General features: G+C 35.5%; 1 protein-coding gene across 5 annotated transcripts in view; it reads left to right on the forward strand.

The window, feature by feature from the left end:
* Nucleotides 1-455: 455 nt before the first annotated feature.
* The window catches only part of Col4a5 (collagen type IV alpha 5 chain), a 199,513-nt gene continuing 184,664 nt past the window's right edge, over nucleotides 456-15,304 (forward strand). For 3 of the 5 annotated variants that reach the window (XM_029534123.1, XM_029534121.1, XM_029534122.1), the window contains exon 1: nucleotides 592-914. In XM_029534123.1, the coding sequence (XP_029389983.1) occupies nucleotides 834-914 (81 nt within the window). In that variant the 5' untranslated portion in view covers nucleotides 592-833. The other 2 variants (XM_029534119.1, XM_029534120.1) reach the window with 2 other exon arrangements.

Genomic DNA, 15,304 nt, shown 5'->3' on the forward strand with positions numbered 1-15,304 from the left:
ATGTTCATTGTCTTTATTTATATACATATATCTAATATTTTCTCATCTTCTGTTTGTATATAGAAACTCTGCCCTACCAACACTTGAAAGGCAAAGGCCAGCAGCCCATGGAGCAGAGGCAAAAACTTTGTTTCTAATGATTAACAATAAAAAGCACCACACTCTGAAATCCATCCGCCGGAAAACAAAATAGTCCCAGCTCAGGTCTGTTTGTCAATGGCTTTGATTCAGACATCCGAGGAAAGCTGGACTGGCAGGCAAGAGTACCATTAAGAGAAGCTGAAAATGAACAAACTAGAAATCTTTTTTGGTTGGACTTGTGGTGTTCAGTCAACTCGTCTTGAAGTTTCCCTCCCTCAAATAACTGAGCGTCACTCCCTCGCAGGTTGCTGGTGCAGTGGGAAGCACTGGCGGAGTGATACTCAAATTCCCCAGCGCAGGCAGGGAGGGGGCGGTGCAGGGAAGAGAGCGAGGAAAGTAGATTTGTAGGACGTGAGTGAGGAAAGTTTGCAAGTCCCAACAGAAGGCAAAGTGCTCCTGAGAGATTGGCTTTGGGGAGGGGAGGGGGTAGGGAAGAACAGCTTCTTTCTTTTCTTGTTCTTGCTCTCTCTCTCTCTCTCTCTCTCTCTCTCTCTCTCTCTCTCTCTCTCTCTCTCTCATTTTAATCACTTCCCTCTTATAAATCTCTTCCCCCAAGTGCACCAGCATAACCGGGACACTCGCTGTCCCCTTTCTAGCTCTCTTCCCAATAACCCTTCGAGATTATGTCAATCGGTCTGAAGGGACCTGGGATTCCCTGCGGGTGCTGACGGAGCTGCGGGAGCCAGAGAAGAATGCAAGTGCCTGGAGTGTGCCTGGCCGCCGGCTGGTTCTTACTGGCCCTGTGTCTGTGGGGGCAGCCCGCAGAGGCTGCGGTAAGTCCTCCCTCCTGCCCCATCGCTGCTCGCTCCAACAGAAACCACTAGAGCCTTTTCCTTCCCTACTCTTTGACCTTGGCCAGGGAAGTCAAAATTGGCTTTAAGTAGAAAGAAATATAATTCCCAACTCTGGTCTGAGGGAAATTTCCAAGTGTTTAAAAACAGGGCCGCTTACTTCTCTGTAGCTACCTCTTCTGGGGCAAGAGTGGAGCCCGGACTGGGCAAAGGGTGTGGGAGGCACATTAATGGGTCACTGGGCTCTGGAGGATATTTAAAACTTTCTTCCTCTCTATCCCCCACCTAGGGTAGCTGTCTACCAGCTAGCTTTTTTCACTACTTGGACCCAGCCCACGCACGCTTTAACCTTGGTTTATAGTTTAAAATTTGGTTCCTCTAAAATTGAACTGTGGTCAGCATGGTAATAGCCTTGATGGAGTTTTTCTCTTGGCATATGCTCTTTTTTTTAAGCCACATAAACCCACCCCCACCCAAGGTTTGTAAAGTTCTGACCTGTTTTCTGACCTGTTGATATCACGCCTTTACAAAAGATAAAACAACATACCAACCAGGAAGAAGTGAAGAAACCTTATGCTTCAGTAGCTTTGCACATCAAAAAAAAAAGTTATGCGTTTCTATTGGCTCACATTTTTTAAACTCATAAAGGCACCTGAACAACGTGAGAGTTTGCCTTTCACCCATTTAAAAGACAAGAAGTCTCAGTTTTCCAATGGGAATGAGCTTTATGGGTTAGAAGAGTGGGGGAGGATGCTCACACGAAATGACAGAGCAAAAAGTTCCACTTGCCTTTAGGAATGTAGGCTGGATACCACAGTCTGCTCCTGAGCAGGGAATCTGGGTAGTCCCAACACCCACTCTCCTTCTGGAGATAAGAGGTAAAAGCAAAGGAATGAAGGACTTTGCTGCAGAAAGTGTTCTCCAGTTCGAAGTCCACCCTACCTAATTTCATATAAACTGTGAACAAGTAAATGTTTGACAAATTATTTAAGTATTATATTTGAGTACACGTAATGGATGTTTAAAAACACTTAAATATGACCTCATAGCTTAGGCCTTCACATGGTTGAGTGACTATCAATCCCTTAGATGCAGCTACTGTAAGACAGACATCTGGGTCTACAGCAAAGTTAGCTGGCAGGGTTCCTTTCGGACTCAGCACATCTCAGATCACATTGCCCTCTGTATATCCTGGACAAACTGTGTATACTGCTGGTACAAAAAAATAACTTTATGTTATTGTAATCACAACATAATTATGATAGAAAATCTGCTGGAAAATTTGCACATATAAAATGTTTTAGTTATGCATACCATCGTTTTTTCCTCTATCAAAGTAGATATACGATTTAATAATGTTCTTTTGGTGCAGAGCATTTTTAATGGGGTATGGTTTTGACAGTCGATATGGCTAAAGATGGTTAGAACAAATTATAATTGTGCTATAGAAAATAGTTCATCTGAAACTCGTCTTAGAGCCTATTGTTTATAACATTTGCCCTATGGGCAAAGGTTTTGTGGGTGATTCCTGAAGCAATCCTTCCTCTTAGTGATCTTGCTAGTAATAAATGTGCACTAGATACCATTTATACAAGTGTGTATAACAGCACTGCATGCCAATTTAAATTCATTTATATTAAAAAATGAGATCTTTTTTGATTGACAAAACTTATGTGCAAGCTTACGTTTGTATTCTTAAAGTAGCATGTGTTTGTGAAGTAATTGGGTTTTCCCCTTCTATCCAGTTTTTAAAGGACATTTTAGTTCACAGTTTCCTATGGTTAAATTTTTGTTCCTCTTTTAAATCTGGGGGTTTGTTGTTCCTGCCTCACAAATAAATGAAAGCTTTAATCATCTCAAAAATATGAATGGTATCTGCTCTCCATACTTGGGCTAGGGATATTGGTCACCTTCTCCAGAGTGAAACTTGACTGGAGCTGGCTTAGTTTTTCACCACTGTTGTCTGATATTGAGGCTTTTATATCAGGAAGAACATTACTTCTTAAATTAATTTACTTTTTTATAGTTATATGATTTTACTATCTCTGGAGTCATGCCAAATTTGGATAACAAAAATATGTGGACTTTTTTTTTTTAAGGTAGAATGTTCATTAGGTAAAATACAATAACCCAGGTATTGAATGTTCAGCAGCAAGAAAACAGGGCAACTTTAGGCTGGAAGGATCATTTTTAGTGATGGAAAAAATCATATTTTTTTATCGTTAAGGTGACTATGGCTATATAAACTCTGTCAAAGAGATAAGCTTGTAGATTTAATGATATGTCTATAAATAATATGGAGAATTATACTACTTCTAGCATACAAATGTTTGTGAGTTATTTTTGTTTTTCTTAGAAGTTATAGTATTATTTCTACAATTATACCATACTGTGTACCTTATGACCATTTATAAGAACTTGTCAAGGGTAAGAGTAAGGTTTTTGGCCATGATTTTTTTCTATGAAATATTCTATTCTAGAGAAAAAATGGTCATCTTGTTTTCATTATTGTTTATTTTTGCATTGTTCAGTGTTTATTATGTGCTAAGTACTATGCTAGAATAGTAAGACAAATTTTCATATTTAGTCCTTTATGTGATGCTAGGGATTGAACCCAAGGTTCCAAGTGTACTTCATTTGCTCTGTGATTTTTTTTTCTTAAGAGAGTATTAATTTGTGTGTGTGTGTGAGTGTGTGTGTGTGTGTGTGTGTGTGTGTGTATGTATGTGTGTGTGCATTAAGAGCTACTTACTAGATGAGAAAACTATAAAACAGAGAGGTTAAGCAACTTGTTAAAAATCACATAGGTAGTGAATTATAGAGTTGGAAATTTCAAATTCAGAGTTTGCCCCTAAGTCTCTTATATTGTCCCCTTTGCATGTATCTATAGAATTATATACTAAGTAAACATATATATAAATCTATATTACATTTTTTTAGACACAGAAGATGCAATGTTGGCTATAATGGGGTTTGCATATCTTACTGCATATTTTATGTAAAGCAGTATAGCATAATGTAAATAAATGTATTTTTAAAGATTAATTTTATCTCTATGTCTATGCAGAATGAGATAGTTTAAATGCAATCTAAAAGCAATCACAGGTTAAATGATTTTATGTAATCTCAATAAAATTTAGATTTATCAAACACCTACAACTTCTGATAGATGATTTTCCATGAAAATAATTGGCCTGTGTTTCTTTTAAGCTTCCGCAGTAGTTTGAAGTATGCAGAAATGTCCAGAAATATGACTGTTGTCATAAATAGGAAAATTATGGTGGTACAGTCTTGTCGAAAATGATCAATTCACTTTGTTGTTTTTTACTAACTTACCTATACCTTCATATGTTGTTTTATTCACTCAACCATCTATCTTTATATGTATTGTTTTATAGTTTTAATGATCAAATTCAGGACATTGCACCCACCATGCGAAGACTTTATAATATACCCCCACCCCAAGCTCTGTGTCTACAGTATTATGTATATATTTCTGTATGTACCCATCATGTTATTTTGTACAAGGGCATAATTTTCCTTGTTTTTACTTAACTGGTGCTGTTTGTATATGCAAGATATGATACTCTTTTTACCTTGAATTACCCTTGACAAATTGGATAGAATAGTGTCTGCCAAATTTGTCCAGTACAAAGTCATTTTCTTCCCTTTATAAATATGCTGATCTTATTAGACTGTATAGGGTGATATTGGGAGAGAGTCTAGGAAGTCAAATAATCTGTTTCTCATGATAGTTTCTTCAGAAATTCTAGCATCTGTTAATGTTTCTGGTGTGAGTGATTGTTGTAGTTAAATTTGCCAAAGGTGCTTTCAATTTTCAAAAAATTTCTACACAAAAATATCAAATTTTACTATAATATATTTTCACTGTTTTAAATTTATTATATAATTATTTATTCTCTATGTATAACATTAACAAAATGCTTTATTTTTATTTATAATGAATTATTATTTTATTACAAGTATTTACTGAAATTATTGTAAATGTATACAGACCTGGAGTCTATTTACAGCTGTTTCTATATCCTTTAATGTGTTTCCATCAGTTTTGAGCATTTCCTCTATTACTAGCATCATAAAATGGTCATCTCCTTTCCTTGTTCTAATTTAGGGATGAGCCAGTTCACCAATGAGTCTATTCTTTTAACAAAATAGAGGTATTTAGAAACCAAGATGTGGATGCATGGCATGCACATTGTGATTGAACTGTCATTTCATAGCCCTTTTCAGCAGACAAGCCTAGGAAATACACACTAAATTACTTTTATCTATAATCCTATCACACACACACACACACACACACACACACACACACAAAGTTGTAGGCAATATACGTAAATGGAACAGTACATACATATGAATATCTGCTTCTAACATCAATCTATTAGAAGCTTTCTATATGTTGAAAATTATAATTCCTAACAATATCTCAAATTGTAGTTAAAGAACACTGACTGAACACACGTATTTGCTGTGGTAGGATCTCTTGTTTGGGGGGGTTGGGGAGAGGGTAAGAGAGATGCTGGGAATTGAACCCCAGAATCTTTTTTTAATTTATTATTATTTTCTTTATTTACATTTCAAATGCTATCCCGAAAGATCCCTATACCCCTCCCCCACCCTGCTCCCCTACCCACCCACTCCCACTACTTGGCCCTGGCCTTCCCCTGTGCTGGGACATATAAAGTTTACAAGACCAAGGGGCCTCTCTTCCCAATGATGGCCGATTAGGCCATCTTCTGCTACATATGCAGCTAGAGACACGAGCTCAGGGGGTACTGGTTAGTTCATATTGTTGTTCCACCTACAGGGTGCATATTGTTGCAGCCCCCTAAACCTCCTTGGGTACTTCCTCTAGCTCCTCCATTGGGGGCCCTGTGTTCCATCCAATATCTGACTGTGAGCATCCACTTCTGTGTTTGCCAGGCACTGGCATAGCCTCACAAGAGGCCGCTATATCAGGGTCCTTTCAGCAGAATCTTGCTGGCATGTGCATTAGTATCTGGGTTTGGTGGTTGATGATGGGATGGATTCCCGGATGGGGTAGTCTCTGGATAGTCCATCCTTTCATCTTAGCTCTAAATTTTGTCTCTGTACCTATATCCTTTCATGGAACCCCAGAATCTTAAACATGCTAAATAAGTCCTTCTGCAGTGAGCTACACCCTCACCTACAACTTACTAACTCTGTTCCATTCATTCTCTACATGACTTTAAAGGCATATCATGATCTTTCCTGTGATTCAGCTTTCTTGTACATTACTTTTTGCAGTATACTTTCCATTGTACCACATGAAAGGTTTTCTAAAACACAGCACAGGATAGATATTTTGATTCTCTTTCTTTGCTCAGTTCTAACATAATGACATGTTACATTTTCAGCAGATGCATATTGAACTTCTAATAACAAAAGAGTTGTATTTATACTGTTCTATTCAGGTAATGTGCCCACAATATTATCCCTGCATATCTCTCTCTCTCTCTCTCTCTCTCTCTCTCTCTCTCTCTCTCTCTCTTTCTCTCTCTCTCTGACAATTATCGATAAAATTAATACAATTTCCTGCTTTAACGAAGTGTTCTTGTTTCTCCATAATATCACAGAATTTGCTGATTATTCCTTTCTTTGAACAAATGTAATATTTAGTTTTTTCTAGTCTAGTCTGTGCTTGATCATTTTATTTTATAGAGTTTTATTTGTTCTCTTTATTATATTATCATTATTTGGAGGCAATAATTATATGCCCCCTATTTAAACAGTTTTTGTTGACTGTTTTATCTATGACAAGTGATATTTGATCAACATTGGGAAATTAGAAAATAAGAAAAAATATAATGGAACAAAGAAAAATCTGACTACAATTCTACTAGCAGTCTAGAAATACCTTCTATTACCTTTGGTGATTTTTCTTTTTATATACATAGTTTTTAAAAATAGTTTATGTACGGGCTCATACTTTGTGCAATTTAATTTTAGCTTTAAGTTACAAAATCTTTATCTTAGAGTATGAAAATTCTACTTTAAAAACATTAATTTTAAGTAGCTTCTATAAATACAGTTTGTATTTCTGAAAACCACTATTTATACATTCAACTTCTTGTTTTCTTGTTAACACAGGATCTTTCTACTTAGCCCAACCTTCCCTCCATCTTGCAACCCTTCTGCTTCAGATTTCTAAGTGTTTGAATTACACAATGCACCCACCACTGTCTTCCTTCTTTAGTAAGATATATTTTTAAAATTCAAGATTTTCACTATTTTAATCAGTTATTCCATGAACATTTTTCTTTTTTTCTTCTTATTTATTATATCTAAGTACACTGTAGCTGTCTTCAGACACACCAGAAGAGGGTGTCAGATCTCATTACAGATGGTTGTGAGCCACCATGTGGTTGCTGGGATTTGAACTCAGGACCTTTGGAAGAGCAGTCAGCGCTCTTTGTTGAGCCTCTCTCCAGCCCTCCATGAACATTTCTTATTTTGTATTTTAATCTCTAACTATGACTGCCTCTATCCTGAGTAATTAATGTGGTAAACACTTTTGCTACTTTTAGTCTTTGAATCATGAAGTAAATGCTAATATAATCAGGAAACTTATATCTACATGTGAACTTTTTTTAGTAATGACATTTGTTAAGGAGATCGTTCTGTTTTTATTTTTTAAAAATTACATACTCCAAACACTAGAGGAAGGCATTGGAACCCCGAAGAGCAAGAGTAAGGATTCTAGGAGCCAAAGGAGAACACAGCATACAGAATCAACTAACCTGAGTTCATATGGGCTCACAAAGACTGAATTGGCAGTCATGGGACCTGCATGGATCTGTGCTAGGTTCCCTCTGCATAAACGCTGTGGTTGTTTAGCTTGGGGTTTTTGTGGGATTCCCAAAAGTGTTGGGGGAGGTGTCTCTGACTCTTTGCCTCCCTTTGGGACACTTTTCATCCTACTGGATTGCCTTCTCAAGCCTTAATTTGAAGTTTTGTGCCTAGTCTTATTGCAATTTGTTATATCGTACTAGGTTGATAGCCCTGGGAGGCCTGCTAATTTTTTTTTTCTGAAGATCTAGGGGAGAGGGTATATTGGAGGGGTGGGACGAGTGGAGGTATGGGAGATTTTAGTAAGGATATAACATATGTAAAGTATAACAATAAAAATAAAAGCTTTACAACAATCAAAAAAGTTTTATTTATTTGTAATTAACACATAAAGCATATACATAAATGTACTGCTGTGTGGTGTCTTAAAATATCTATTCAGTTTTTCTATGTACTTTCTGCGACCTCTGGAAATTACTCTTTAATTAGCAAATTCTATGACCTCAACTTATTTATAGACTGCATAGGGGAGATTTTTAGTATTAATCTTAATGTGCCTTACTTTTTTCACATAACATAACAAATTACATTTCTCCCATGTTGTTGCAAGGACCTGTGTTTGTTCTTTTATCTGACTAGATATTATTTAATGTATATATGTATTGCTTCTTTTTTCATTATCTAGGAATGGACACTTAGGTTCATTGCATTCTGTATTGTGAACCATGCTGCAGCATATATATATATATATATATATATATATATATATATATATATATATATGGCTTTTAAGGATCTCAATGGTATGCATTGATGCATAGATGTCACATACAGATTGAATTCGATTGTTATATACTCAGTGTTGAGACTGCTGAATCAGATAATAGGTCTACTTTTAACAATTGAGGAATGCTCATACATTCCCTAATGTCTGGTTTAGCTTGCACTTCACCCAACAATGTTCCGACTATTGTCCTTTTCTCTATATCATAGCAAGAACTTACTGGTTTGCGTGTGTGTGCATGCATGTATGTGTGTGTGTGTGTGTGTGTGTGTCCGTGTCCATGAACATTCATGCAGAGGATAAAGGAGGGCATTGGGTACCTTCTTTATTATCTCCATTTATTTTTTGAGACAGGTTCTCTTGCTGAACCTGAAGTTCAACTTGTGGGTAAGGCTGGCCACTGAGTTTCTTGCATCCTCCTGACTACAGTTCTCAGTTTGTGACTTATAGGCATGCAAAGTCATTCTTGGCACTTTGTGGGTACCTAGGATCTGAAACAAGGTCCCTGAGCTTTCATAGCAAGCACTCTTACCCACTAGGTCATTTCCCAGCCCCCCTTTTGTTTAAGACTGGATCTCATTCTGTAGCCCAGGCTGACCTCAAGATCATGTAATATTCTCCTTTTGGCCCCTCCAGTTCTGGATTACAAATATGCTCAGTTTTTATCTGGGTTAATTGATTTTGTTCTACTGAATTTTAGAACTCATTTTATATTCTAAGTATTAACCATTTGTGTGATATATCCATGTAAATTATCTTGTCTCATTCTGTACATTATCTATTTATTCTCATGATTGTTTCATTTCTATACCTAAAGATTTTGGATGATATAATGCTTACTCTTTCCTTATGTGTGAATGTTTATGTGAGTCACAGAGAAGTTAACTGTCCAACGTAAGTTTGTTAATGTGAGTAGGACAAGGTTTAAAGCGTTCTGGGATTATGATCTGATCCTGAGATTATTCCTCATGGTATACATGTTAAAAGAGAGGAATCAAAGTATATCAAAAAAGTGGGGAGGTGTTTCAGTGGTTAAATTCTCTCCAACTCCTCATAATTCCACCTCCAGGAATCCAATACCTTCTGTTTACCTTTATCCCTTCCATAATTCCTCCCATTGATTGATCATTTTACTTGTGTCATCATTTAACAACATTTTATTAAAACTATCTAGGATATTTATTCACAAGGACCTAGAGTCTAATTTTGAAAATTTTACATTCCCTCAGTTTTCTTCCTTAAGTGAAAGAGCCCATGCATTTTGAATGGCACTTCTCCTACCTATAATAAGGCTATTAAGGATCTCAATCCACAGACAGTCTACCTCTCCTAGGGAAGTTTTGAGATGCATCTAGAATGTAAAGCCTTTCTAACTTCCTCCCTGACTCTTTTCACTACTCCTACACCATAGAAGCCTAGGAGGTTTCTCCTTAAGGAGCTGTGTATTTGCCTATTCCTTTTCCTCTCTTTCACCTTACCTTCTGTGCTACTCTGTTAATCTATATTATCCTTGAGGCAGTAACAGCAGAATTAAACTTGTCAAGATGTATGGAACAAGTGGCTCTCTATTCATTTGTACCATTCCTACTTGGTTTTCTCTCTGTGTTTTCTCAATACATAAATGGCTTCATTGCTTGCTTGCCAACTTTGTAGCTTCTACAATTATAATGTATTCCTCTACAAAGTCACAAACTGTTATGCAATTACTTCTCCAGGTGGCATTTAAATAGGTGAACTTTAAGTGTCTGAATGATAGGTATCTGCTTTTGCCAAATTACTTTTCAAAATGATTTCACCAAATAAACTTCTACCCATAATTTATAAGAGATCCTAGGAGATAATCTTAAGAGTTTTTTCTATCTACTACAGGGACTATAGAGTTGACGCTCAATTTACAGCCATTTGGTTGGCTGATTTGGCCCTATCATCTAATGATTTTCTTTTCAAAATGTAATCATTCTATCATTTCATCCCCTTATTTAACATAGCCAACACAGATTGAAAATCATTTTCCAAAATAAATTTTTGTTAATTAACATTATAAATGAATCACCCAGCCACTTGGCTAAATCTTTATTACAAAATTAGTTTGGTTCTTATTAAGAGGAAAATCTTGAGGGGTATTAGAGAGCCATCTTTACTGTGGTGTTTGTCACATAGGCTCCTTTCATTTTAGGAATCCAGATTCTCATTTTATGCATGAATGCTTGAGTATATTTACCTTCATAATCTGTGCAGGTCCAATTGTCCTTTATTCCTTTAGCAGCTTCTGCTGGCCTTTAACCAAAAGGCAGGATGGCGCCTGCCACTCTGTTGAAATGGGACTCTTGAATCCCTTGTTATTTGCTAATGGAAGACAATCAAAGGCAAATTATACAAATGAAGCAGGTTTCTACTATAATTAATTTTTTAATTGTTCGTTTAGTCACTAAACTCTAACATTGGTAACAAATGGATATAGAGAACAAACCATCATTTGTAAGGAAATAATAATCTGTTTAATCAAATTGCATTTTTCATAGTGAGTAATTAAATAAGACTAAGCAATTAAATCAAAATATTTGAATATTCCTCCTACAGGTAGAAGAATTAGGTTTGATTCTAGAATTTCTTATAATGCATATAACATTTAGTCAGATATTTGGAGAAAAGTGGCCTTAAGAAGGAGAGGCTACGGACTGGAGAAATGGCTCAGTGGTTAAGAACACTGATGGCTCTTCCAGAGGTCCTGAGTTCAATTCCCAGCAGCCACATGGTGGCTCACAATCATCTGTAAAGGGATCTGATGCCCTCTTCTGGTGTGTGTGTAAAGACAGCTACTGTGTACTCATATACATAAAATAAATAAATAAATCATTTATAAAAAGAAAAAGAAAACTCTACACAGATACGTGGTGCTGAATATCTTTAAATTCCAATATTCAGGAGGCAGAGACAGGTAGATCTTTCAGATGCCACCCTAGGCCCCTCTTAGCCAAGGGCCCAAGTTGTCAAGGTACAGGCATGGGCATTTTTTAAAGTCAACTTAGCAGCTTATAGAAATGGAAAAGGGTTGCCTGACTGTATTTTCATTCTCTAGCCATAGTCTGTTCGTCTCACACTCTTAGTAAACTTTGGACTCTGGAAGAGATACTGAGGTTTTCCTAAAATGTGTCATTTACCACTAATTTGATATTTTAAGCAAGATCAGATTATTGTATAAATTTGAAGACATGAGTAGATAAAATTTCGTGTGATTAAAATGTACTCTCTTGCTAAACTTTTAACAAATGCCATTTACCAAATAATTTTTCCGCTAATTGAATTCATTTTTTTTTAAATCGGTCAGCCTAGTCAATAGGGTAAGTTGTACGATAGTCAGGAATACACAGAAAAACTCTATCTCATTAACCACTCCCTAAAAAAAAAAAAACCTGAGACATCATGAAAATTTATGATATTTCCTATATATTCTCTATTTATAAGACTATTCTTTATTTCTTAAAGGGAGGTCTTTCTCACAATCTCACTATCTAATAATTGTAATATGATTTCTTTTTGCATGAAAGAAAGGTATATTAATGCATTTATATCAGATAGAGTGCTTTCTGATTTTAGGGTTGAATGTTTAAATTTTTGTGGATTTATTACTCTTTTAAATAAGCCTTTTGTAAGAGTCTACTAATTCTTTTCCTTTTATGTATATGACTGTTTGGTATATGACTGTATGGTGCGTATATGTATATTTATATGTATATGTTGTTGTTGTTGTTATTGTTGTTGTTGTTGTTGTTGTTGTGAACCAATTATTGGTCTCTCTGCAAAAACAATACATGCTCTTAACCACTGAGTCATCTCTCCAGCACTGTAAATAAGTCTTTTAAATGTTACTATACTTTAATTTTAATATGATGGTGTTAGTGACTGTTTTATTGCTGTGAAAAATACTGTGACCATGGCAAGTCATATAAAATAAAGCATTTATATGAGGACCTCTTTACAGATTTAGAGGGTTATTCCATGAGTCCACGATCATCATGCTGGAAAGTTTGGGCCCATCTCCAAAGACACAGCTCTTCCAGCAAGGTCAAATCTACTCTAACAAGGCCACACCTCTTAATTCTTCCCAAACAGTTCCACTTACTAGGGACCAATCATTTAAATATATGAGCCTGATCCTGAGTGCAGTTCTCATTCAAACTAACACAATGGAACCAAGTGGTAGAAATCTTTAATCTAGTTATCTTAAGATGGCAAGAAAGTCCAGAAACTACAACTTTTGTAATCATTTGCTCTACAGAAAACAATTAAATTATTATACAGAGAACACAAAGTGGTTGGTGAAATATGATGCTAGTGCCTTGCAGAGGCAGCTGTGGAAGGTGTTTTTTCAGAAACTGATGTGTCCTAGCTCACATCAGTTTAGTTATTAGAAAGCTGTGAATGTAATTTTGTAATCTTTTTTATCTTGGTGGCACAGAGCCAATACCAGAGAGAAAATGGAAATATGGAGTTATGCTTATAAAAATATGTTTTGCCATTTTCAATAGAATGTCCAATCAAAGAGTTTGTTTTCCATGCTGGGTATTAAAAGAAACATTCTTAATTTATAAAGCATAGCAGAAGTAGCTGTAAGGTGATCATAGCAATTTTTTAAGTTCTAAGGTGGACAAACATTTATAAACCCAGAATGCTTGTCTTGCACAACATATAGATGGGTTTCTTATTCATAATTCACTATTAGTAGTTGTTAAGTGAATGCATAGTTTCTCTGGGGAAATATCAATTTATTTGAAATATGCCCAGAGACATGACCTAAAAAAAATCAATAGATTAACTTACAGGAACTTTCAATATCAAAACTTTTCTAAAAAGGCATTTTTTTGTATATGAGACAAGTCCAATAATCCCAGAAAAGTAAAACACAACACAGCTACCTAACAACTGCACCAAAACTCACCTTCATGAACCATTTCTCTACAAATTTTATAGTCATATTAATTCATGGATTTTTGTACTTATTCTATAGTAATTTTGTATATATCTTTCTCCTTTTATTTATTCTTTTCTCACATATTACATTTTTGCATGTATTATATGTACTGTATTAAACTCATATCTGCATGTGTTTGAATAGTATGGAAAGCATTCAGTTTTTAATTATTAATGATTAGGAATACAATAGATTTTTACCTATTGACCTATTTGCTGTAGATTTGATGAAATTAATTTTAACATATTTTATAGGGTTTTCATCTTTATGTGCATGATTATGTCAACTGTGAATCAATATAAATTTACCACCCCTCCCCCACGGCCTTAACAATACTGGAATAGAACCTAGGACTTTATACATCCTAGGGAAGGTCCCTACCATTGATCTCAAAGTGTTCTCCTTTTGCAACTGCTTTCCACTCCCCCACCCCCCGATTTTATTGTCTATGGTATGGTCTTCATAAGAAGTTACCTTTCCTAAGGTTTAAAAAGAATTTTTCCACAGCTATCCAGCTTTTTTATGGCAAAAAGACAAATGTTGAAGGAATTATTGGAGCAAAAGCTGCTTCAGCATTAAGAATATTATAACATTATCTGTGTCGTATGAAGAGGTTAAAGGTCAAAGTTGGGTGTCTTTTTCAATAGATCTCCATATTATATTTTTTTCTTTTTTATGGTTTTTCAAGACAGGGTTTCTCTGTGTAGCCTTGGCTGTCCTGGAACTCACTCTGTAGACCAGGCTGGCCTCGAACTCAGAAATCCACCTGCCTCTGCTTCCTGAGTGCTGGGATTAAAGGCGTGTGCCACCACGCCCGGCTCTCCATATTATATTTTGACATAGAGTAGATGGGTGGCCAGTAAGACTATGGCTATGCCTCGTTCTACATCACTAGTGCTGAGGTTACAGGTTCCTGTCATCAGACCTGTGTTTGACATGGGTGCTAAGAATTCATGCTTGTGCAGCAAGCTTTGCACCCACTCAGCCATTTCTTTGAATTTATACTTTTAAGCATTAAATACTTTTTGTTTGTAGTCTTATAACTAGATGTCATCTATGTGTGAATGATTGTATGTATGTATGTATGTATGTATGTATGTATGTATGTATGTATGTATGCATGTGGATATGTGTGTGTATTGATTTCTATTTATACATCTATTCATACCTATAGTATAAGAATTAGCTCAAGAACAGTGATCATATTACATACTTCTATACTTTGCATCATCTAGCAGATTTCCATTTAATTAGTAGAAAATAAAAACTTAGGGTTAATTACTTTTCTCATACTCAAAGTATCATTTTTAACTATAGGATAGTGCTATGTGCTGTGGTTTTTATAAAAGGAGAAGATGGGGATCATTCACATAGTTTTATTCTCTGTACTTTTTCAAAGAAAATTTCTTCTATTTGATAATATTATAGATAATAAAACATTAAACTATATATGGGTCTCAGATTTGGCTACTGTTAATAATGTTTTAGAGAAACACTATTTGCTTTAATTTCTTTTATGCATATTATTATTATTATTATTATTATTTTATATTTTTACAATCCAGCCACTGAGCACCCCTGGCTTATTTCTATTAGGAAATTGTATTCCTAACATTTCTTTATTTTGACTTAGATTTATCTAGTAGTGCTTGAAAAATGTCCTATGTTAATATATTTTGAGCCAGTTGAAGTTAATTTAACCTCATGAAGCTTTCTACAATAAAAAGGTATATTTCAGCTTTCTTATCTTTTCTGAGTAGTTTTTCTAGCTGGCTATAAATA

This window comes from Mus pahari, chromosome X (genome assembly GCF_900095145.1).
Source record: "Mus pahari chromosome X, PAHARI_EIJ_v1.1, whole genome shotgun sequence".
Classification (NCBI taxonomy): Eukaryota; Metazoa; Chordata; class Mammalia; order Rodentia; family Muridae; genus Mus; species Mus pahari.